This window comes from Nicotiana tomentosiformis, chromosome 2 (assembly GCF_000390325.3).
Source record: "Nicotiana tomentosiformis chromosome 2, ASM39032v3, whole genome shotgun sequence".
NCBI lineage: Eukaryota > Viridiplantae > Streptophyta > Magnoliopsida > Solanales > Solanaceae > Nicotiana > Nicotiana tomentosiformis.
Genome location: NC_090813.1, coordinates 50798827 through 50825701, shown reverse-complemented (window position 1 = coordinate 50825701; position 26875 = coordinate 50798827). Strand labels below are relative to the sequence as shown.

At 39.9% G+C, this 26875-nt stretch overlaps 1 protein-coding gene across 6 annotated transcripts; it reads right to left on the bottom strand.

The window, feature by feature from the left end:
• Positions 1–26875, bottom strand: LOC138906468 (uncharacterized). 6 transcript variants are annotated; one of them, XR_011413871.1, is made up of 5 exons: positions 22238–26875; positions 9975–10038; positions 2909–2977; positions 1892–1955; positions 1–280 (listed from the first exon to the last, which is right to left on the bottom strand). XR_011413871.1 is itself a non-coding variant. In XM_070195299.1 (5 exons), the coding sequence occupies exons 3-4, from the start codon at positions 9507–9509 to the stop codon at positions 1894–1896; spliced, it is 1593 nt and encodes a 530-aa protein (XP_070051400.1). In that variant the 5' UTR covers positions 9975–10038; positions 22238–26875; the 3' UTR covers positions 1–280; positions 1892–1893. The 6 variants fall into 6 exon arrangements, 3 of the variants coding, with proteins under 3 accessions (XP_070051400.1, XP_070051401.1, XP_070051402.1); XR_011413870.1 differs by having other exon boundaries at positions 26227–26875; XM_070195299.1 differs by lacking the exon at positions 2909–2977 and adding an exon at positions 7979–9509.

Sequence of the window (26875 nt, the reverse complement as noted above, 5' to 3'; positions counted from 1 at the left end):
AATTAGTATTGCATAAAAATAAAAGGTGATAATAATATGCGAATCTGTAAGCATCAACTAGAATATCTCAAAACCCAGTGCCACAAGTGCATGAAAATTTACTAAGGAATACAATAATAATACAACATCTGTCTGGATTGTAAATAAGACAGGACAATGTAAATAGTACGACGGAGACTCTATGGGCTGCGATACGTAGCCTGGAATGCAGCTCACCATAAAGTCTCCTCAGCAGTTGCGCCTACGCGCCCAGATGACCATCAAATCAACCTGTCAAATCCTGCACATTTAGTGCAGAAGTGCAGCATGAGTACGTAAATCAACGCGTACACAGTAAGTATCTAGCCTAACCCCATAGAAGTAGCGACGAGGGGTCGACATCGACACTTACTAGAGATCCAATAAAGTAATATGATAAATCGTAAGCAGATATGAAGCACCACATAATAATGGGATAAAACGGTAACCAACATATTCTTTCAAAATTCTTTTAACGATATAAACTTCTCAATCTCATATCTTATCTCAACAACTCGGAAAATATCAAGTGCCAATATCAAAGGAATGAGGAATACCATATAAAATGCCAGGTATCCGTGAAAATATAATCTCGTGAATATTCGGACTGCTAGCGATATAACACACGATTATGCCGAGGTCGTACGGCCCTATCGCGAATAATGTGTACACTGTCGAGGGTCAAGCGGCACGAACCATAGATGCATCTATTATACTACCGAGGCATTCGGCATGCTCCAATTTCATGGTCAAAATCCAAAAATATCAAATTCTAGATTTTCTTCAAAATCTCACAATTTTCACTTATCTCATGATTGAGGATGAAAATGGCGCTCCAAAATCGCTCCAAAGTCGGTTCCCATGAACGAAGTGAAGAGAAAATGAGCCAACCTCCCATTTTAAAACAACACTGCTCCAGCTCCAAAACTCCCCTTTACGAATGTGATGCACCGGTCGCGAACGCATTGATCAACTCCTCCGTCCTTTCGCGAACGCGATGCCAGACACGTGAACGGGTAGAACAATTTCATGGTGCCCACCTCCTGCCTACCCTTTTACGCAATCGCGTAATCCCACTCGTGATCGCGAAGCACTTTCTCCTCCAAGGCTTAGCGACCGCACACCTCTAATTGCGAACGCGATGAACAAATGGCCAAAAAATCCCCCACAGACCTTCGCGAACGCGAAGAAAGACGCACCAGACCTCAGAAAACAGCAGCCCAAATATGGCGAAAAGACCTTTAGCCCCTAGCTTTTGTTACTCATGGCCCAATCAAATTGCTGGCCGCATCAATTGATGGTCTCAATACCCACTGAAGATGCTTGTTTTGTATTTCTTTGGTTTTCTGTGTACTCCTTGATGCTTATATCAGTTCCACAATTATTATTGGGCATATTTAGGCTTTGTAAGTAATGATTATTTGTTTTTACATGAAGTGCCGATACACAATAGTTGTGGCGCTAATGCAAAATTGTGTCTAATACTCTCGGTTAGATTATCAGGACTCAGTTAGGGGAAAATGGTTGTATTGATATACTTTCCCCGTTATATAAAGATGCCCCAAATACTTCCCTTATTATCTTCTTAGTGGAACTGTCACGACCCAATTTCACATATAGGTCGTGATGACGCCCAACACTACAGCTAGGCAAACCAACTAATAAATCAAACATACATTGGTTAAACTTTTATTCAAAGAAAATAATAAAATACCAACTTCTATCAATGTGTGTGCCAAGACCCGGTGTCACAAGTGCATGAGCATCTAATAGATTATACAAAACTCTGAATACTGTCTGAAATGAAATAGACAGAATGTAAATATAAGAAGAGATACTGGTAGCTGCAGAACGGCTCAGAAAGGAAGCTCACCACTATGCCTCGGGATGACGTGGATATGTGATGATAGGTCCTCCACTAGTACCTGTCTCAGATCCTGCACAAAAAGTACAGTAAGTGTAGTATGAGTATGCAAACAACGTGTACCCAGTAAGTATCAAGTATAATCTCGAAGTGGTAGAGACGAGATGGCCAACTTTGACACTCACTATGGGTTAATAGTAATAATTGAAATAAGACTAGAATATTTAAATCAGCATGATTCGCAGAATATAACAATAATTTATTTAACCAGTAGAAATAATTAAATTCCTTCAAAATGCAACAATTCTCCGTATATACAAAATTCATATATATATATATATATATATATATATATATATATATATATATATATATATATATATATATATATATATAAATCCTTAAATTTCAATAAAATTCCAATATATCAATTAGCTTTATAAGCTGCAATTCAATTTCAATGAATTTCTAATTTATTAAATAGCTTTACAAGCTGCAATAAACCGTCAAAATATCGTGTAATTATTATTATTATTAAGCACGATTTCTGCCTAGGTCGTTCGGCCCGATCCAGAATATTGTGTACACTGCCGAGGGATATGCGGCACGATCCATAGATGCATCTATCCTGCCGAGGCGTTCGGCCCGTTCCACAAGAAAGGAGGGCATTTTCTTATGTGCCTCCGGAAGGAGAGTATATTTATTATAAGGTAAATTCTGGAGGAGAACAATTTTTTTTAACAATTAATTGATTTAAACAAAAATTAAGCATATGAAAATTTCATATTTTTCTACTTTTCATAACAATTCACAATATATACATCAATTATTTTAATTAATAAATAATACAATTCACACAAGTAATTCATACTTTGAGTCTTAAACTACCCGGACTTTAGCATTAATAGTAGCTACACACGGACTCTCATCACCTCATGCGTACGTAGCCCCCGCAATTAGCAATAATTATTCAATTTAATCCCTATGGGGTAATTTTCCCCTCACAAGATTAGACAAGAGACTTACCTGGTCTTGCTCCAATTTAATCCACTATAAGGCCTTTTCCACGATTATCCAATTCTGTCTGGCTCGAATCTAGCCAAAATAATTCGATACAATCACTAAAAATTATAGGAATCAATTCTATAAGAAAATACTACATTTTTAATTTAAAAAATTCCAAAATTAATTAAAGATTCGTCTGTGAGGCCCACGTCTCGGAATCCAGCAAAAGTTACAAAATTTGACAACCCATTCAATTACGAGTCCAACCATACCAGTTTCACTCAAATCCGACTCTGAATCGATATCGAAATCTCGAAAATTCGTTTCTATGAGATTTCTAAAAAAATTCCCAAATTTAAATCTCAAAACACTAATTTATGGTGAAAACAATGATATACTTGTATATGTAGACCAAATCCGAGTTAGAATCACTTACCCCAATATTTTTTTCCCTTGAAAATCTGTCAAAAGTCGCCTCTGCTCAAGCTCAAGTTCGTCAAAAATGGCAAATGGGACGAATGTCTTCTGATTTTACAACTTACAGCTCTGTCTAGTTCGATCAGGGGAGCTCGATCTCGGGAGCCCGATCTCAGGGAGCTCGATCTTGGGAGCTCGATCTTGGGAGCTCGATCTAGGAGCTCGATCTGGGGAGCTCGATTTTGGGAGCTCGATCATGGGAGCTCGATCTTGGGAGCTGGTCATGGTCTCGATCAGGCCTCGAGCCTGGGACATGGTCATGGCCTCGATCAAGTTCGATCTTGGGTCTTGATCTTGGCCCTCGAGCCTTGCCTTCGATCATGGCCCTCGAGCCTTGCTTTCGATCATGGCCCTCGAGCTGGACCTTCGATCGTGGCTTCGATACTGAGCCTCATCCCTGGCTTCGACTCAGGCCTCGATCGTGGGCTCCATATCTGGGTTCGATCTGGGGCTCGATCACAGCCCAGAATATACAGCATAAGGGAAAATTGCAGCAGCTTTTTAAGTCCAACTTTTGATCCGTTAACCATCTGAAACTCACCCGAGACCCTCGGGACCTCAACCAAATATACCAACAAGTCCTAAAATATCATACGAACTTAGTCGAACCTCTAAATCACATCAAACAACGCTAAAACCATGAATCATACCCCAATTCAAGCTTAATGAAACTAAGAGTTTTCAACTTCTACATTCAATGTCAGAACCTATCAAATCAACTCCGATTAACCTCAAATTTTACACACAAGTCATAAATTACATAACGGAGCTATGAAAATTTTTGGAACTGGATTCCGACTCCGGTATCAAAAAGTCAACTCATCGGTCAAACTTCCAAACTTAAATTCTTGTTTTTAGCCATTTCAAGCCTAATTTAACTACGGACTTCCAAATAAAATTCCGAACACGCTCCTAAGTCCAAAATCACCATACAGAGTTTTGGAATCATCAAAATTCTATTCCGGGGTCGTTTACTCAGAATGTTGACCGAAGTCAAACTTAGCACTTTAAGGCCAACTTAAGGAACCAGGTGTTCCGGTTTCACCCCAAACACTTCCAAATCCCGAACCAACCATCCCCGCAAGTCATAAATCATTACAAGCACCTACGGAAAGTTTTATTTTTGGGAACGGGGTTCTAAAAGTTAAAATGACCGGTTGGGTCATTATATTCTCCACCTCTTAAACAAATGTTCGTCCTCGAACGGGTTTAGAATTGTACCCGGAGTACTGAATAAGTGTGGATATCTGCTCCGCATGTCTTCCTCGGCCTCCCAAGTCGCTTCCTCGACTGGTTTGCCCCTCCAGTGGACTTTTACTGCAGAAATCCTCTTGGACCTCAACTGGCGAACCTGTTTATCAACAATGGCAATTGACTCCTCTTCATAACCCAAGCTATTATCTAGCTGAACTGTGTTGAAGTCTAACACATGTGATAGGTCGGCATGATACTTCCGGAGCATAGATATGTGGAAAACCGGATGAACTCCCGATAGGTTGGGAGGCAATACAAGCTCATAAGCAACCTCCCCAACTCGTTTTAATACCTCAAATGGGCCTATAAACCTTGGGCTCAACTTGCCCTTCTTCCCGAATCTCATTATTCCCTTCATCTGCGAAACCTTCAAGAGAACTTTTTCACCTACCATAAATGATATATCACGCGCTTTCTGATCCGCGTAACTCTTTTGTCTGGACTGTGCTGTACGAAGTCGCTCCTGGATCAACTTAACCTTTTCCAAGGCATCCCTTACCAAATCAGTACCATATAACTTAGCCTCACCTGGCTCAAAAAATTTGATAGGTGAACGACATCGTCTACCATATAAAGCCTCAAATGGAGCCATCTCGATGCTGGATTGGTAACTGTTATTATAAGCAAACTTGGCCAAAGGCAGGAAACGATCCCACTGACCTCCAAAGTCGATCACACATGCCCTGAGCATATCCTCCAAAATCTGAATTGTCCGCTCTGACTGCCCATTGGTCTACGGATGAAAGGCTGTGCTGAGCTCTACACGGGTCTCCAACTCACTCTATACTGCTCTCCATAAATGTGAAGTAAACTGAGGGCCTCTATCTGATATGATGGAAATTGGTACACCGTGCAACCGAACTATCTTCTGAATATAAATCTGGGCCAACCTCTATGAAGTATACGTAGTCACAACAGGAATAAAATGTGCCGACTTGGTCAACCTGTCAACAATCACCCAAACTGCATCAAACTTCCTCAAGGTCCGCGGCAACCCAACTACAAAGTCCATAGTAATTCGTTCCCATTTCCACTCTGGTATAGTCATCTGCTGAAGTAGGCCACCTGGCCTCTGGTGCTCATATTTCACTTGCTGGCAATTTAGACACTTAGATACATACTCAACTATGTCCTTTTTCATTTGTCGCCACTAATAATGCTGCCTCAAGTCACGATATATCTTAGTAGCACCTGGATGAATAGAATACCGAGAACTGTGTGCCTCCTCCAGGATCTTTTTCCTCAGTCCATCCACATTAGGAACACATAGACGATCCTGGAGTCGCAGAACACCATCCGCTCTTATAGTAACTTCCTTGGCACCACCTCATAGTACCGTTTCACGAAGAGCCATCAAGTATGGGTCATCATACTAGCGAGCCTTGATCTGTTCAAATAGTGAAGATTGGGCCACTACAAATGCAAGAACTCAGCTGGGCTCTGAAATATCCAGCCTCACAAGTTTGTTAGCCAAGGACTGAATATCTGAGGCTAATGGCCTTTCCTCTGCTGAAATGAAAGCCAAACTACACATACTCTCCGCCTTCCTGCTCAAGGCATCTGCAACCACATTTGCTTTGCCCGGATGATACAAGATAGTAATATCATAATCTTTTAGTAACTCCAGCCATCTGCGCTGCCTCAAATTTAGATCACTCTGCTTGAACAAATGCTGCAAACTGCGATGATCAGTGTAAATTTCACAAGACACCCCATAAAGATAATGCCTCCAAATCTTTAGAGCGTGAACAATCGCAGCTAACTCCAAATCATGTACTGGATAATTCTTCTCGTGGGGCTTCAGCTAACGTGAAGCATATGCAATAACTCACCTTTCCTGCATCAATACATAACCCAAGCCAACGCGTGACGTGTCGCAATACACTGTATATATATTCCCGAACCAGATGGTAACACTAACACGGGTGCTGTAGTCAGTGCTGTCTTGAGCTTCTGAAAGCTTGACTCACAATTATCGGACCATCGGAACTGAACACCCTTCTGGGTTAATTTGGTCAAAGGTGCTGCAATAGATGAAAAACCTTCCACGAACCGACGATAAAAACCTGCTAAACCCAGAAAACTCCTGATCTCAGTCGCCGAAGTGGGACGATGCCAATTCTGAACTGCCTCAATCTTTTTGGGATCAACTTTAATACCTTCGCCTGATATAGTATGTCCCAAAAATGCTACAGACTCTAGCCAAAACTCACATTTAGAGAATTTAGCATATAGCTTTTGTTTTCGCAATGTCTGAAGCACTACTCTCATATGCTGCTCATGTTCCTCCTTACTGCGCGAATAGATTAATATGTCATCAATGAAGACAATGACAAACTAATCAATATATAGCATGAATACCCTGTTCATCAGATCCATAAACGTTGCCGGGGAATTAGTTAAACCGAAGGACATCACCAAAAACTCATAAATGACCATATCTAGTCCGAAAAGCAGTCTTCGGAACATCCGAATCCCGAATCTTCAACTGATGGTACCCCGACCTCAAGTCGATCTTAGAGAATACCCTAGCACCTTGCAACTGATCAAATAGATCATCAATACGCGACAACGGGTACTTGTTCTTAATAGTGACTTTGTTCAATTGGCGATAATCAATACACATCCGCATTGTTCCATCCTTCTTTTTCACAAATAATACTGGTGCACCCCAAGGCGATACACTCGGTCTGACGAACTCTTTGGCTAGTAACTCTTCAAGCTGTTCTTTCAATTCTTTCGGAGCTATGCGATACGGTGGGGTAGATATAGGCTGGGTATCTGAAGCCAAGTCAATACAGAAATCAATATCACGATCAGGTGGCATACTTGGAAGATCTGACGGAAATACATCGGGGAACTCTCGAACTACAGGCACTGAATCAATAGTCAGAGTCTCTGCAGTAGTATCCCGAACATAGGCTAGATAAGCCAAACAACCCTTCTCAACCATGTGTTGAGCCTTTATAAAAGAAATAACTCGATTAAATGAACTAACAGGCGAACCCTTCCACTCCAACTTAGGAAATACTGGAATAGACAAGGTAACAGTCTTGGAATGACAATCTAGAATAGCACGATATGGAGATAACCAGTCCATGCCCAGAATAATTTCAAAACCGGTCATCTCAAGTAATAGGAGATCTGCTCTAGTTTCATAACCACAGAATATAATAATACAGAACCGGTAGATCCGGTTCACAACAACAGAATCGCCCATAGGAGTTGACACATAAACAGGAGTACTCAAGGACTCACGAGAAACACCCAGGAATGGAGCAAATAGAGATGACATATATGAATACGTAGATCCTGGATCAAATAATACTGAGGCATTTTTGCCACAAACAGAAATAATACCTGTAATCACGGCATCTGAGGCCTCTGCATCTGGTCTAGCCAGAAAAGCATAGAACCGAGCTGCAGCGCCAATTGTCTGGCCTCCGCCTGGCTGACCTCCACCTCTAGGATGGCCCCTACCCACATGTCCTCCGCCTCTCGGTGGTCGGATTACTGGTGGAGCAAGTGGTCCGATAAGCATAGGCTGTTGACCCTGTTGTACTGGTCTACCTCGAAGCCTGGGGTAAAACCTCCGCATGTGACTGGGATCCCCACACTCGTGACAATACTTCGGTGCGATGGGCTGCTGACTAAGTGTCTGGCCCTGGGGACTTGAATACCCACGGAAAGAACTCTGAATAGCTTGTGGGCGATAAGAACTCTCTGGTATAGCACTGCAATAAGGTCGTACTGGAGCACCCCGAGGAGGCGGGGGTGCTAGATATGGGGGCCTCCTGGACTGACCTCTCACGAACTGACCTCTGCCCTCAGACGGAGCACCTCTGAACTCTCCAGAATACCTAAACCGCTTATCTCTAGTAACCTGCTCTCCGCTACGCTGACGTACACCCTCAATCCTCTGAGCTATATCCACGACTAGCTCATAAGAAGTACCCATCTCAACCTCTCGAGGCATAGTAGCCTGAATGCCAGTATGTAAACCCACAACAAACCTCCGCACTCCCTCCGCCTCAGTAGGGAGTATCATAAGTGCATGGCGAGATAACTCAGAAAACCTCGCCTCATAATCGGTCACTGACATCTGACCCTGCTGGAGCTGCTCAAACTGAAACCTCAACTCTTCCCTCTGGGAGGGTGGAATATACCTGTCCAGGAAGATACGAGTGAACCTATCCCAAGTTATGGGAGGAGAATTTGCTGGTCTACCAAGAACATAAGACTGCCACCATCTACGGGCTCTGCCCTCTAGCTGAAAAGTAGCAAAGTCTACCCCATAAGACTCCAATATCCTCATGGTGTGCAGTCTGTCCCTGCAATGATCAATGAAGTCCTGTGGATCTTCATGTCGCTCACCCCCAAAGACAGGAGGATGTAGTCTAGTCCATCGATCCAATAATTTCTGAGGATCGGAGGCTACAGCTGGTCTGAGCTCAGGTGTAGCTGTTGCCACTGGCTGGGCTCCACCCACGGGTAGTGCACCCTGGGTATGATATACAACAGCTGCCTGTCCATGAGCCTGTGCGGTTGGGGTCTGTGCTCCCCCGCCCGCTTGAGATGTGGCTGGGTCTGCCGGAAATAAACCGGCCTGAGTCATATTGTTCATGAACCGCAGCATACGACCCATGACGTCCTCAAACCCTGGTGCAGATGTGAAATCCATCGGAGCTGGCTCTGCCACAGGCACCTCACCCTGCTCCTCAATAATGGGATTCTCTGCTAGACCCACTGGCGGCATAACTGGAACAAACCTGGGACGTCCTCGCCCTCTACCACGGCCTGGAGCCCTCCCTCGGCCTCTGCCTCGTCCTCTAGCAACTAGGGGAGTAGCTCTTCCTTGGTCTGGAATCTCATTAGAGCGTGTTCTCACCATCTGTGAGAGAATAAGAGAAGGATATTTAGTACTACATCAATTGCACGATGGAATATGAAGAAAGGTAGTTTCCTAACACCATATAGCCTCTCGAAGATAAGTACAGACGTCTCCGTACCGATCCGCAAGACTCTATTAGGTCTGCTCATAACTTGTGAGACCTACGTGAACCAAGTGCTCTGATTACCATGTTGTCACGACCCAATTTCACCTATAGGTCATGATGGCGCCCAACACTACAACTAGGCAAGCCAACTAATAAATCAAACGTACATTGGTTAAACTTTTAATCCAAGAAAATAATAAAATACCAACTTCTACCAATGTGTGCCAAGACCCGGTGTCACAAGTGCATGAGCATCTAATAGATTATACAAAACTCTGAATACTGTCTGAAATGAAATAGACAGAATGTAAATATAAGAGATACTGGTAGCTGTAGAACGGCTCAGAAAGGCAACTCACCACTATGCCTCGGGATGACGTGGATATGTGATGATAGGTCCTCCACTAGTACCTGTCTCAGATCCTGCACAAAAATTGCAGCAAGTGTAGTATGAGTATTCAAACAGCGTGTACCCAGTAAGTATCAGGCCTAATCTCGAAGTGGTAGAGACGAGATGGCCAACTTTGACACTCACTATGGGTTAATAATAATAATTGAAATAAGACTAGAATATTTAAATCAGCATGATTCGCAGAATATAACAATAATTTATTTAACCAGCAGAAATAATTAAATTCCTTCAAAATGCAACAATTCTCCGTATATATATATATATATATATATATAAATCCTTCAATTTATATATATATATCCTTAAATTTCAATATAATTTCAATATATCAAGTAGCTTTACAAGCTGCAATTCAATTTCAATGAATTTTAAATTTATTAAATAGATTTACAAGCTGCAATAAATCGTCAAAGTATCGTGTAATTATTATTATTATTAAGCACGATTTCTACCAAGGTAGTTTGGCCCGATCCAGAATATTGTGTACACTGCCGAGGGACGTGCGGCACGATCCATAGATGCATCTATCCCGCCGAGGCGTTCGGCCTGCTCCACAAGAAAGGACATTTTCTTATGTGCCTCTGAAAGGAGAGTATATTTATTATAAGGTAAATTCGGGAGGAGAACAATTTCTTTTAACAATTAATTGATTTAAACAAAAATTAAGCATATGAAAATTTCATATTTTTCTACTTTACATAACAATTCACAATATATACATCAATTATTTTAATTAATAAAGAATACAATTCACACAAGTAATTCATGCTTTGAGTCTTAAACTACCCGGACTTTAGCATTAATAGTACCTATGCACGGACTCTCGTCACCTCGTGTATACGTAGCCCCCGCAATTAGCAACAATTATTCAATTTAATCCCTATGGGGGTAATTTTCCCCTCACAAGATTAGACAAGAGACTTACCACGTCTTGCTCTAATTTAATCCACTATAAGGCCTTTTCCACGATTATCCAACTCTGTCTGGCTCGAATCTAGCCAAAATAATTCGACACAATCACTAAAAATTATAGGAATCAATTCTATAAGAAAATACTATATTTTTAATAAAAACAATTTCAAAATTAATTAAAGATTCGTCCGTGGGGCCAACGTCTCGGAATCCAGCAAAAGTTACGAAATCTGATAACCCATTCAATTACGAGTCCAACCATACCAGTTTCACTCAAATCCAACTCCGAATCGATACCGAAATCTCAAAAAATCATTTTTATGAGATTTCTAAAAAATTTCCCAAATTTAAATCTCAAAACACTAATTTATGATGAAAACAATGATATACTTGTATATATAGACCAAATCCGAGTTAGAATCACTTACCCCAATATTTTTTTCCCTTGAAAATCTATCAAAAGTCGCCTCTGCTCAAGCTCAAGTTCGTCAAAAATGGCAAATGGGACGAATGTCCTCTGTTTTTATAACTTACAGCTCTGTCCAGTTCGACCAAGGAGCTCGATCAGGGGAGCTCGATCTCGGGAGCCCGATCTCAGGGAGCTCGATCTTGGGAGCTCGATCTTGGGAGCTCGATTTTGGGAGCTCGATCATGGGAGCTTGATCTTGGGAGCTGGTCATGGCCTCGATCAGGCCTCGAGCCTTGGATATGGTTATGGCCTCGATCAAGTTCGATCTTGGGTCTTGATCCTGGCCCTCGAGCCTTGCCTTCGATCATGGCCCTCGAGCTAGACCTTCGATCGTGGCTTCGATACTGAGCCTCGTCCCTGGCTTCGACTCAGGCCTCGATCGTGGGCTCGATATCTGGGTTCGATCTGGGGCTCGATCACAACCCAGAATATACAGCAGAAGGAAAAATTGCAGCAGCTTTTTAAGTCCAACTTTTGATCCGTTAACCATCTGAAACTCACCCGCGACCCTCGGAATCACAACCAAATATACTAACAAGTCCTAAAACATCATATGAACTTAGTCGAACCTCTAAATCACATCAAACAACGCTAAAACCATGAATCATACCCCAATTCAAGCTTAATGAAACTAAGAGTTTTCAACTTCTACATTCGATGTCGGAACCTATCAAATCAACTCCGATTGACCTCAAATTTTACACACAAGTCATAAATTATATAACGGGGCTATAAAAATTTTCGAAACTGAATTCTGACTCCGGTATCAAAAAGTCAACTCATCGGTCAAACTTCCAAACTTAAATTCTTGTTTTTAGCCATTTCAAGCCTAATTTAACTACGGGTTTCCAAATAAAATTTTGAACACGCTCCTAAGTATAAAATCACCATACGGAGTTGTTGGAATCATCAAAATTCTATTCCGGGCTCGTTTTCTCAAAATATTGACCGAAGTCAAACTTAGCACTTTAAGGCCAACTTAAGGAACCAAGTGTTCCGGTTTCACCTCCAAACACTTTCAAATCCCAAACCAACCATTCCCGCAAGTCATAAATCATTACAAGCACCTACGAGAAGTTTTATTTTAGGAAATGGGGTTCTAAAAGTTAAAATGACCGGTTGGGTCATTACAGGAACATTATGTCGGGATTCTCAATGTGCTATTGTACAAGCCCCTCATTTTGATACTTGCTTGGAAAAGTTCTTTCTTGATGGTGTTTTGCTATTTGATTTTGTTCTCAAACCTTCTTACTACATTTTGCTGCTGACATGAGTATTTTATATAGAGTATAACTTACATTTCCATGTTACATGGTGACTTTAATATCTAATACATTCTGCTTCGCATCTATAGTATGATTTTTATAATTTATTTTTCTTTTATGATTATATGGTTAGAACAATATTGTCATACTAATATTCAAAAGTACCATCCATGCATCGCGCGAGTTTAATACTAGTAACTAATAAGGAAATTAGTTCATTGGCGTAACGAACATGTGAAGGGGCTAGACTTGTGCGACTTCTCATTTCTTTACTTCAAAGCTACATCATTTGTGCATTTGAATATGAGATTCTATAATTGTTACTCATAAAAAAGGAAACTCAGTATGTTACCTCATATTTTCGATTCATTTCACTGTTATCTTGGCTACTTTTTTTTTTGGTAATTAAAAGTTTCATTAATCATCAGTGAAAACAGTACAGCGCATTAGCTAAGCTTAAACTCAGCTTAGCTATATCATCTAGAGACAGTATACAAGAAAATACTCCCTAATTCCTATACAGCTTTACTTCTAAGCTACTACTCTTATTTACAGGTCTAGTAATATAGTTGTTGTACCCATCCTTTCACCTTCCTTCCAGGTCTAAGGTTGCAGACACATACAATCTCACGTGCTACACTTTCATAGTCTCGCGAAGTGCCTTCAAATATCCTTTTGTTTCTCTCCCTCCAAAATGCATATATAGTTTCAGCATATATCATTTTTAGCACTTGTGCATGCTTTGATTTTCCTTTTGTTTGCTCTATAAACCACTGAAAGAATTGTCCCCAAGTATTAATTGCCACAGGTTGCATCTGTTGCCATAGAAACAATCTCCACCACAGTTGGTTGGCATTTCCACATTCTACAAAGAGATGATACCTGGTCTCATTCTCAGCTCGACAGAAAACACAGGTGGGATTAATATTGAGTCCCCATTTTATCAATCTGTCTACAGTTAGCATCCTTCCATGATTGTGGAGCCACATTGTAAAAATGGCTTTTGGTCGTGCAGTGTTTTGGTGCATCATCCTTGTAACGACACGACTTGTCGTTTTAAGAATTTACGCCCCGTTCAGCGACTTAAGGTCTCGAGCAGTTTCGTAATATGTATTATGACCCGCGTGTGTGGTCGAGTTTGGTTTTAGGAAGATTCAGAATTAAATTAAAAGAACAATTCTCATTTTTGAAGCTTAAATGAAAATGGTTGATCGGAGTTTGACTTTTGAGCAAACGACTCCGGAATAGACTTTCGTTGATGTCAATAGCTTCGTATGGTGATTTCAGACTTAGGCGTGTGTTCGGATTTAGATTTGAAAGTCTGTAGGACAATTCGACGAATTTTGGCGAATGTTGGAAAATAGAAGATTTTGGAAAGTTCGACCGAAAGTTGAATTTTTTATAACGAGGTCGGATTTCGTTTTCGTAAATCGAAACACCTCCATTACGTAATTTATGACTCGCGTGCAAAATTTGAAGTCATTCAGGATTGATTTGATACGTTTCGGCGCAAATTATAGAAGTTGGAAGATTTGAAAACTCATAATTCGATTCGAGGCGCGATTCGTAATTTCGAGGTTGTTTGACGTGGTTTGAAGCCTCGACTAAGTTCGTATTGTATTTTGGGGCATGTTGGTATATTTGGTTAAGGTCCCGAGGGTGGATTTCGGAAGGTTAGCGGATTGTTTGGAAAGTTTTGTGAATGCTGGTTTTTGGCAGCCACTGGTGTTATCGCATCTGCGATGAAATTGACCGCAGATGCGCCATCGCAGAAGCAAGGCTGAGGTCGCAGAAGCGAAATGGACAGGTCTGGGCAGTGGTCGCACGTGCGAAAAATTTCCCGCACCTGCATGATCGCAGATGCGGTACATGGAGCGCAGAAGCGAGAAGCTTCGCAGATGCGCAATTGGTCATCGCTTTTGCGATTGCGCAGAAGCGAAGAGAACTCTGCAGGTGCGAGGGCCTCTGGTCAGATGACTTCCGCAGAAGAGGATTTTTGTTGCAAAAGAGGCTCCGCGGATGCGGCAACTCGTCCGCAGGTGCGAAACTGGGCAGAAACATAAGAATTGAACTTGGTCATTTTTCCTTTTTCGTTTTCTATTTTTGGAGCTCGGATTTGGGCGATTCTGGAGGGATTTTTCACAAACTTGGTTGGGGTAAGTGTTCTATATCCTAAAGTGATTATATTTCATGAATTTATGATTATATTAATTATTTATTTCAGATTTAAATGTAAGAAATCAAGATTTTTGTAAACCTTTTAAAAAACGGGAATTCAAGATTTGGAGGACGATTTTTATTGGAATTCGATAAAATTGGTATGGTTGAACTCGTATCGGAATGGGTGATATGATTTCGTAAAAATTATGTCGGGTTCCGAGAGGCGGCCCCCACGTTGACTTTTGGGTGTACTTTTTAATATAAAATTTTAAGTCGATATTTTATTATCCGAAATTATTTCCGATGAATTTTAATGAAGTTATACAACTAATTTTAATATATTTGAGCTGTCCAGAGGTCAATTCAAGCAAGAAGCCGATTTTGAAATATCGGCATAACTTTAAAAAGGTAAGTATCTTACCTAACCTTGAGTGTGGGAATTACCCCTTAGGCATTGAGTTGTATGTGCCATTTGTGTAATGTGAAAGTAGTGTACACGAGGTGACTAGTACGTACATGGTTTATATGTGCAATTATTATTAGTTGAAATTTGTAGATGCCCTTATGTATTAAATTGAAAATTTGTTGGAACTTAGTAAATCCTTGAATTATCATGCCCCATTCCTTGTTTGTCAAATTTGTATTTTATATGATAATTTGGTGTTATTGTCACTTGCATTTTTATGTAAATTTCGTGTGTGGTTGATTTGATAATTTTCTTGGAATGAAATTCATTATGGAATTCTTTATCTGCAAATAATTATTAAATAAGCTTAAAAGAGGCATAAATATATTTATCAAAATTTTGGATTAAAGAAGGCGTTGTCCTATGTTGAGTTACTTTTCCATCTCTGTTGTTGTTGATTTGAGGTTTTATATACGTAGTGCGAATCCTTGGTCTATTTGTTGAGAAATTTATTGATTTTTCTATATCTTTGGAATTGGTTGTGGTCATTGGGCAAATTGTGATATGAATTATTGTATTGTGTTATCGCTTAAACACTCTCCTTGATGTTATTTATGCTTCCTACCTTGCTTGTTAATGATATACATGTGCTTGGTAAGGAAGAGTGTAAAGCACGATGGGTGATGCCGTGCCATTAAGAGTGTAAATGCACGAAGGGTGATGCCGTGCCATTTCATTTATATTATCAAGTGAGGATGAGAGTAAAAGCACGAAGGGTGATGCCGTGCCATCACGACGCATATGGTGAGATTTTGGGTCGTGGCAAGTTGGTATCAGAGCTCTAGGTTCATAGGTTCTACGAGTCACGAACGAGTCTAGTAGAGTCTTGCGGATTGGTACGGAGACGTCTGTACTTATCTTCTAGAGGCTACAAAACTGTTAGGAAATTTTCACTTCTTTCATTCTTGTCGTGCGGAATTTGTTGATTTTGAAATTTGAGCATTTGTATCTCTATTCTCTCACAAACGGTGAGCACACGTGCTACCAAGTTAGCTGAGAAAACACCTGCGCATACTGCTAGAGCCGCAAGAGGCTGGGGCCGAGGTAAAAGCTGAGGTAGAAGCCGAGGAAGGGCATGTGTCGCAGCTAGAACACCTATCAGAGTAATAATTGAGGAGCCGCCAGTAGCTCCGGTTGGGGGACAGGTACCGGAAGCACCTGTTATTACCCCCGGACTTCGGGATACTTTAGCACAGTTCCTGAACATGTTTGGTACATTAACTCAAGTAGGGTTGATCTCCGTTACACTAAATATTTCACAGATTGGAGGAGGAGCCGAGACTCCTACCGCCCATACTCTAGAGCAGCAGATCTACATTGGTCAGGTTCTGGGTGTGGTGCCGGTACAACCTGTTATTCCAGTTCAACCTAAGTTCAGGCCAGGGACATTAGAAGAAGAACAAAAGAGAGTTGAGAGATTAAAGAGGTATACTCCACCTACTTTTGGTGGCACAACTATCGAGGATGCCCAGGAATTTCTCGAAAAATGTCACCGTATTCTCCGTACCATGGGTATTGTATAAGTTGGCGGAGTTTCCTTTACTATATTTCAGTTGTCAGGAGCAGCGTATCGGTGGTGGCAAGTTTATGAAGAAGGTAGACTAGCCGGTGCAATGCCACCAACATGGGCTCAATTTTTGGAGATGTTTTTGAAAAGATTTATTCCCCAGACTCTCTCGGATACGTGGCACTCAGAGTTTGAACGGTTGAGCTAGGGCACCATGACAGTGTCAGAATATGCTATCAGGTTCAGTGAGTTAGCCACCATATACCTATCTTGGTTCCTACGGTTATAGAGCGAGTCCGCGGATTCAATGAATGGCTCGATATGATTTTAAAATATGTATGGATCAAGAGTTGCAGACTGACATTCCATTTCAGCAAGTAGTAGAGATTGCCAAGATATTTTAACGTGTTCGAAGTGAGGAGAAGGAGTCTAAGGAGGCCAAAAGGTCTCAGAACTCTGGAAGATTTAGTGGATTCTACTCTGCAGCTATGACTCATCATGGCGGAGGCTCAGGCAGTCGGTCAGCCCAATTCGCAATTCAGAATACTCGTAGTGCTTCAGTTAATACTTTTAGTGCACCACCGGTACGGGGTTCTTACAATGGTTATTCTAGTTATCCGGCAGAGACTCAGTATGAGCAGCCGTGCACGCAGAGGGGTTGTTATGAAAGTGGTGATGCTAGACACATCAAGAGAAATTGTCCTAGACTTGGGAGGGGTGGATTTCATCAGAACATCCAGGCTACAAGCTTTATTCCAGTTAATACTTCACGTGCATAGCCAGTTAAGGGTGGAGGATAGGCGGGTAGAGGGCGCCTAAGAGGTGGAGGCCTGACCCGTTGATATAATTGCTATGAATTGGCTGAGGCCGATGCACCAGATGGTGTAGTTACAGGTATGATTTAATTAATAGTAAAAGGAGCACCATTCTTATTTTGATTCGATTCCGATTATCGAGGTGAGAACTCCTTTCATGCTCCTTATATATGGTGGATTAGTGAATTTGTACTCCGCTCCCGTGTTTATCCTTGTTGGGATATTTTATGGTGTTAGCCCGTGTGTATTATTTTTGTTTTGTAAATTATTGTGAGCTATGAGTCCAAATGTGACTTTCTATTACTCTCTACAATGGGTTTCGATGTGATTTCGGAATAATTGAATTCAATTTTATAAATTATATGCCCTACCGGTATGAGAGTTCATTATGTGCTGAGAAAAATTATTTACGAAATTTATTGAAAATAAGAAAGAAAAGAAATTGAAAATTGCAGTTGGCACAATGTGCAAAATACTTGTGATTCGGAGTTGAGGACGAGATCCTTGCATTTTTATATGATGTGAAATATTTAAATTGGCTACAAGCCGCGGTGGAAGTTATATAAGGATAAGATCCAGGTGATGAAAGTTTATGCGTTTAAATTCTCCCTTTATGAAATTAAAAATTTGTACTATTGTATTGATAAGGAGTCATGCCTGTTAGGCTTATTTGATAATTCTTTGATGTGTTTCTGTGCATATTTAGCCATATCCGTGCTGTAAATATTAAGTTTTAGCCTAAAAGGTGAGTGTCCAGGTGGCGTTAAGTGCGACTCGTTAATTCGGATAAATAATTATGAGGTCTTCATGCCTCGCGTGTTGCTGTCAGTGTTGTGAAAATTTTGGAACGAGATTTTGGTTAATATAAGATTAATTGAGGATGCTGGAATTAATTATGAACAGTTCTTATGGCCAGAGATGTGATTATGGATATACGTATAATGTGTGTGTCGGCACGAAATTGCTACTGCCGGTTGAGACTAACACAGTGTGCTAATATGGAAAATCTGGCCTTTTGAAATTAATTGGAGTGTAAGGAATTGGCTTTAATGTTTATAAAGAAGGGAAAAAAGGAATAATCACAACTGAGATGGTGTTGTCAGACTCGTGTTAAATTGCAGGAATGTAGAATCACCCGCTAGTATGTGTGTAAGAATACACTCAGTAATTTAATGTCCTCAGAAAGATTATTGGCACGTTCGAGGACGAACGTAAGTTTAAGAGGTGGAGAATGTAACGACCCGACTTATCGTTTTAAGAATTTACACCCCGTTCAGCGACTTAAGGTCTCGAGCAGCTTCGTAATATGTATTATGACCCGCGTGTGTGGTCGACTTTGGTTTTCGAAAGATTCAGAATTAAATTAAAAGAACAATTCTCATTTTTGAAGCTTAAATGAAAATGGTTGATCGGAGTTTGACTTTTGAGCAAACGACTCCGGAATGGACTTTCGTTGATGTCAATAGTTTCGTATGGTGATTTCAGACTTAGGCGTGTGTTCGGATTTAGATTTGGAAGTCTGTAGGACAATTAGACGAATTTTGGCGAATGTTGGAAAATAGAAGATTTTGAAAAGTTCGACCGAAAGTTGAATTTTTTATAACGAGGTCGGATTTTGTTTTCGTAAATCGAAACACCTCCATTACGTCATTTATGACTCGCGTGCAAAATTTGAAGTCATTCTTGATTGATTTGATATGTTTCGGCGCAAATTATAGAAATTGGAAGATTTGAAAACTCATAATTCGATTCGAGGTGCGATACGTAATTTCGGCATTGTTTAACGTGGTTTGAAGCCTCGACTAACTTCGTATTGTAATTTGGGGCATGTTGGTATATTTGGTTAAGGTCCTCGGGTAGATTTCGGAAGGTTAGCGGATTGTTTGACAATTTTTGTGGCGCCATCGCAGAAGTGAGGTTGAGGTCGCCATGGAGCGCAGAAGCGAGAAGCTTCGCAGATGCGCAATTGGTCATCGCTTCTGCGATTGCGCAGAAGCCAAGAGAACTCCACAAGTGCGAGGGCCTCTCATCAGATGACTTCCGCATAAGCGGATTTTGGTTCGCAAAAGCGGCTCCGAGGATGCGGTAACTCGTCCGCAGGTGCGAAACTAGGCAGAAATATAAGGATTGAACTTGGTTATTTTTTTCATTTTTGTTTTGGATTTTTGGAGCTCGAATTTGGGCGATTCTGGAGGGATTTGTCAAAAACTTGGTTGGGGTAAGTGTTCTATATCCTAAAGTGATTATATTTCATGAATCTATGGTTATATTAATCATTTATTTCGGATTTAAATGGAAGAAATCAAGATTTTTGTAAAACTTTTCAAAAACGGGAATTCAAGATTTGGAGGACGATTTGTTATTGGAATTCGATAAAATTTGTATGGTTGAACTCGTATCGGAATGGGTGATCTAATTTCATAAAAATTATATTGGGTTCCGAGAGGCGTGCCCCGCGTTGACTTGTTAATGTAAAATTTTAAGTCGACATTTTATTATCCAAAATTATTTTCGATAAATTTTAATGAAGTTATACAATTAATTTTAATAGATTTGAGCTGTTCGGAGGTCAATTCAAGCAAGAAGGAGATTTTGAAATATTGGCATAACTTAAAAAAGGTGAGTATCTTGCCTAACCTTGAATAGGAGAATTACCCCTTAGGCATTGAGCTGTATGTGCCATTTGTGTAATGTGAAAGCCGTGTACGCGAAGTGACGAGTACATACATGGTTTATATGTGCAATTATTATTGGTTGAAATTTGTAGACGCCCTTATGTATTAAATTGAAAAATTGTTGGAACTTAGTAAATCCTTGATTTGTCATGCCCCATTACTTATTTGTCAAATTTGTATTTTATATGATAATTTGGTGTTATTGTCACTTGCATTTTTATGTGAATTCTGTGTGTGGTTGATTTGATAATTTTCTTGGAATTAAATTTATTATGGAATTCTTATCTGCAAATAATTATTAAATAAGCTTAAAAAGAGGCATTAATATATTTATCAAAATTTTGAATTAAAGAAGGTGTTGTCCTATGTTGAGTTACTTTTCCATCTCTGTTGTTGTTTTGAAGTTTTATATACGTTGTGCGGATCCTTGGGCTATTTGTTGAGAAATTCATTGATTTTGCTCTATCTTTGGAATTGGTTGTGGTCATTGGGCAAATTGTGATATGAATTGTTGTATTGTGTTGTCGCTTAAACACTCTCCTTGATGTTATTTATGCTTCCTACCTTGCTTGTTAATGATATACATGTGCTTGGTAAGGAAGAGTGTAAAGCACGAAGGGTGATGTCGTGTCATTTGATTTATATTATCATGTGAGTGAGTGTAAAGCACGAAGGGTGATGCCGTGCCATTGAGAGTGTAAAGCACGAAGGGTGATGCCGTGCCATTGAGAGTCTAAATGCACGGAGGGTGATGCCGTGCCATTATTTTTATATTATTATATGTCCATGGCACGAAGGGTATTTCCGTGCAGGCGAGGATAAGAGACATACATTATATTGTGATATCATTTCATTGTGTATTTATTTAGGCCTTTATCTTTAGATGTTATTGTGCACCTAGGTTTTCTATGTGACTTGTAGTCATTGTTGCTTACTGTGTGCCTCCCACTTTATTTCTTTTATTGTTATTGACTTTTCTCCCACCTAGTTGGTATTGTTATATGTATGCACGGTGAGAAAGAGATAAATGCACGAAGGGTGTTGCCGTGCCAATTGATTTGATCTACATATATACATTGGGTGAGAAAGAAACAAGTGTACGAAGGTATTGCCGTGCCATTTGAAGTGATATATTGAATATATTTCTCACACCAGGAATGTTAAATGAGGTGTCACATGATGATATTTATTTGAAAGAGTTATATTTGAAAGAGATTTATTTGAAAGAACTATATTTGAAAGAGATTTATTTGAAAGAATTATATTTGAAAGATATTTATTTGAAGGGATTATATTTGAAAGAGATTTATTGGAAAGTATTATATCTTGAAGATTATTATTTGAAAAGCATATAAGCGAAAGATTTATATTTGAAGGACTTGATTAATTGGTTGTACTTGTATTCGTTATTTGTTGAGCAATATTAATGGTGTTCTTGTTGCCCTGCTATGTATATCACTGGTTGATTAGTGTTGCCATTATTGTTATTTGTTTTCTATTAATTTTTGTGTACTATATTGCACATGTTATTAGACTAGTGAGTGTCTTGACTGTACCCCGTCACTACTCCAATGAGGTTAGTCTTGATACTTACTGGGTACCGACTGTAGTGTACTCATACTACACTTCTACACATTTTTGTGCAGAGCCAGGTATTGGAGATATTGGATTCGGACAGAGATTAGAGTATGATCGCAAGGATTCAAGGTAGGATTGCTTGGTCGTCGCAGTCCCTTGGAGTCTTCCCATTTTATTGTACTGTTAATTATTAATCAAACAATATTGAGTATTCGATCCTTGAGATCATTTCATGTATTCTGTTAGAGTTCGTGACTCAATATTACCAGTCTTGGGAGGTTGTTTGTTGAATATTTTCGATGTTAGTGTTGACACTTGTATTGAATAAAAAAATGGCTTGAATTGTTATTAAAATCGACTCACCTAGTCTTAGAGACTAAGTATCATCACGACGCCTGTGGTGAGATTTTGGGTCGTGACAATCCTCCTCCATTGTAACCTTGGATAAGATGGACTTATTTGTAAGTAGATCTATTTGATAAAACTTTTCTGCTCACTCAATGGTCTACTCAGCTGTGTAATGATCTCCCTGGCTCCTAGAATTTTCCGCACCATCCAGCTTGCATTTTGTGGGATGGTCATGTTGTCCACATTTTGCCCTTTGATGTAGTATGCATGTATCCATCTTATCCATAGCTTATCTTTCTTTTGGCTTAGATCCCAATATGTCTTTGCAACTGCTGCTTTATTCCACACCTGCAGATTGTGTAAATTGAGTCCTGCTGCTTTAGGTTGACATATCTTCTCCCAAGCAATTAGTGCTTTTCTAGTAATCTCATTACTCCCAGACCACATATAGCTTCTGCAATAGGCTTCAATTAACTTTGTAACTTTAACTGGCAATGTGAAGATTTGGGACCAGTATGATTGCATGCCAAAGATAACTGATTGCACCAGTCGAATTCTTCCTGCATATGATAATTTTTTTGTAGTCCAAGATGTAATCTTAGAAACTATTCTCCCAATGAGTGGCTGCCATTGTACTACAGTCAACTTCTTTGTGTCAAGTGGAACTCCTAAGTATTTAAATGGCAATTCTCCTTGACTGTAGCCTAGCAATTGTAGTATCTCATCTTTCTCCTTAGTGTTGATGCGTCCACAATATATTGCACTCTTAGCCATATTAGCATTCATTCCTGATGCTGCTGAGAATGTAGTAAAGCATGCTTGTAATTTTTGAATGGATTCTTTGCCCCCTCTGGAAAATAACAACAGTTCATCAGCAAAACTCAGGTGAGTAATGCCCAGCTTTCCATATCTCGGATGAAATTTGTACCCTTTCTATTTCTTCAGTCCATTAAGCAACCTGCTCAAATATTCCATAGCAATAGCAAAGAGAAAAGGTGATATTGGATCCCCTTGTCTTCGCCCTATAGCTGCATTAAACGGTTCCACAGATTCACCATTAAGCATAATAGAGTAGTTAACTGTTTGTACACAAGTCATTATCCATCCAATAAACTTCTTAGGGAATCCCAATCCTTCCATGACTTGTTGCAAATACACTTACTCCACAGAATCATACGCTTTTTGTATATCAACCTTTATCATGCACCTAGGAGAAATATGTTTTCTATTATATGATTTAACTAGCTCATGAGCTAAAACTATATTATCTGCTATCCCCCTTCCTGGGACGAACCCTGCCTGAGCCTCAGATATAATATAACTCATCACCTTCTGTAATCTAGCAGCCAACACTTTTGATATTAGTTTGTATAGTACAGTGCAACATGCTATGGGCCTGTAGTCTTTCACTGTAGTTGGATTAGGTATCTTTGGAATTAAGGTGAGAGTAGTGCAGTTGATTGCCTTATAGAGTTTCCCTGTGATGAAGAAATCTTTGACTGCTTCACACACTTCTTGTTTCACTATATTCCACGACTTCTTAAAGAACACAACATTGAATCCATCTATTCCTGGTGCTTTGTCATCTCCTATCGAACATAACCCTTCATAGACCTTCTTATCTGTTACATTAGCACATAATGCAACTTGCTGTGTGTGTGTTTAGCAGGGTCCAGACTTTATAACTATTCTGTTTACTGCTGGCAGTTGAGCACTAGCTGGCCCCATTAGAGACTTGTAGAAATCCAGAATTTCATTCTTTATATCTCCCATATTCACTAGCTTCATCCCTAATAGAGTATTGATCTCCACGATTTGTTTGGTAAGTTGCTTTTCCTTCATCACAGCTGAGAAATATTTATTGTTTGAGTCTCCAAGCTTTATCCAGCAGGTTCTAGCTTTTTGTTGCAGTGCACTTTCCTCAATCATAGACCACTTTTCAAGTTGTTGTAAACAGTCCTTCTCCTGATCACCTAAGCTATCTGAATAATGACTTTACATCCTCCCTTGTATATCCTTTAGTGCTTCTCTAGTCTGACTAATCTTCTCTGCTATCCCTTTAAACTCCTCATAATTCAATCTTTTAAGATCTACTTTAAGAGCCTTCATTTTGAGCCAAACATTTTTCATTTTCTTAGTTGTTTGGTTCCTTGCCCATCCATTCTCCACCAGCTATTTGAATTGTGTGTGGTCTACCCAAATGTTAAAAAACCTAAATGGGACTTTTATGTTTCTCATAGTGCTTCTCATTTGAATAAGCATATGTGCATGATTAGAAACATATGGCTCCCCATACTCTGTACTCAAGTGCCCATAATGTAGCATCCATTCATCATTTGCCATTACTCTATCCAGTCTGCTATATATTCTATCACACACATGCTGCTTATTTGAACAAGTGTTATAATCTCCCTTCCATGGAAGTTCATTCAGTGAGAGATTGTAACAGAAACCTGCAAAATCTTTAATTTCAGCCATTGTCACTGGTACACCATATATTCTATGTTGAGGATATAATATAGCATTGAAATCCCCACATATTAACCAAGGCTTATTAATCCCTAAACCCAGGTAGTTTAATTGATACCATACCATCTTTCTCTGCTCCATTGTATTAAAGCTATAAACAACTGTTACTAAGTAATCCACTCCATTGTGCTTCCCTATGATATGGCAATGAATATATTGTGCTTGACTTGCCAATTTTTATACTGCATCTTCTACTATCCCACATAATTCAAATTCTCCCATTACTAGGATCACCATAGTTGTTGAGAAAACTCCATGTACATACAATTTTCCCAGCAACATGTCGTGCATTATTCTCCTTGACTTTTGTTTCCACAAGACCTGCTATTTTTATGTGATTTTCTATGAGGTACTGCTTGATTTCCTTCTGTTTGTACCTCTTGTTTATTCCCCTCATGTTCCAAAACAACCAAGTCATTGAATGGTATTTATTCCTCCTCTTGTATCAGGAAGCATTGTATTACCCAATTTCTTGTAAGGCATAATATCTTGGAAGCCATTCTTTGTTGACACTGCTTACATTCCTTCTGAGTTGGCCACTGAATCTTTCTGCCCCTTATTCCTTTCATTTTCCTCTGCCTCAAACCTTTGGTATTCTGTTCTCTTCTTTGGACTGCTGCCTTTGCTCTTTGGTTGTGACCACTCTCCTTATGCTCCCCTTGCAGTTGCCTTACCTTTATCTATCAAATGTATCCCTGCATCTTCTTGTTGCTCAGGCATTCCTAGGCATCCTGCACCTTGCTGTTGCATTACCCTTTTTGCTACTCAAGTTTGCACTATTTTTGTTGGCTTCCTTCTCCTCATTGGTTGACCTTCCTGCTCATTTTTCCTCTTCGCACAGTCATGCCTAATTTTTAAGCATTCAGTACAAAACTCTGGCTTCCACTCAAATTCCACTGCCTGCTGAAATTGCCTTCCAGATGGATCCATCACAGTCACTTATGTAGACAAGTTTTTAGTCACATTTACCTCAATCAAGATTCTAGCATATGATATCCTCTATTGATTTGTTGTACAAGCATCAACAAACAGTGGAGTGCCAATGGTACTGGCCATTCTGCTTAGTGCTTTACAGCCCCAACAATTCATAGGGAGTTTTGAAAACTTGACCCATAGAGGCACTTCAGTTAGGAATTCAGCATTGAAATCAAAGTCAGGTATCCATTGCTTCATGACAATTGCTCTGCTGTTAATACTATATGGCCCCCCATATAATATTTCCCTTATATCATCAATGATATGAAATATAACAATGTAATAGCCATCTTCATGAAGGTATAATTCTGGCTGAGCAATATTGCTCCAAGTCTGCGACATGTATCTCTTTATATAGTTGTATCCAGGTGTCTCCCCAATTACATATATAATCAGTGCTCTTCTCCATTTTTTTGTTTCTAGTTCTATTTTTGATTTATCTAGTTTAGCCACAAATTGACCATTAATCACTTTTGGTGGAATGTAAGAAAGAGCCATACCATTTTCCGCCAGTCTGTTCCCTGGAAATAGATTTGTCCACGTAGCTGCTTCACTTGTTTCTTTCCCCAAATTTTGCGGTTTAGGTTGGATCTTGTGCATACCTTCATTATGTTTCACTGCTTTACTTCGATCAACTGATATTTTGTTGACATCAGTTGGTCTTGATTTGAATTAGATTGTCCTTCTATGTTCAGAGCTATCTCATGGGAAATTGACTGAATTTGATTCACTTACTCTCCTCGAGCTAGGGATTTCCCAGGAACCGATGATTGGGACTCACTCAGATTAAAATTCTATTTTGGGCTTGAAGAACTCGCTTGGGCAGGTGACTGAACCCCACTCAGATTCAGCTTCTTCGATGCCACAACATGTATTCCATGTGAGCCCAGTTCTAGTGACCTAAATTGGAATTGATTTCCAATCGGAGTCACTACTTGTTGTGTGTTCCCCTGTTCTATGGTTTCTGCAATCACTCGCGCACTGACAGTGCTTCCGACAGTCACGCGTGGTTGTTTTCGTGGTCTTCCTTTCCTTCCTCCCTCCCATGGTTGTCCACGGTCGGCGTACGTTAGCGTAACATGCGCCGAGATCTTGAGAGAGAATTTTATCTTAGCTACTTTCTAGTTCTGAAAGTTGTAATTTCTTCTA

Coding starts and splice junctions, on each gene's coding strand:
- LOC138906468 (XM_070195299.1), bottom strand. CDS start 9,509: ATGGTGAGAACACGCTCTAATGAGATTCCAGACCAAGGAAGAGCTACT. Junction 1,956..7,978: donor CTCAGATGCCGTGATTACAG/GTATTATTTCTG, acceptor CTTTTTGTGCAG/GATCTGAGACAGGTACTAGT.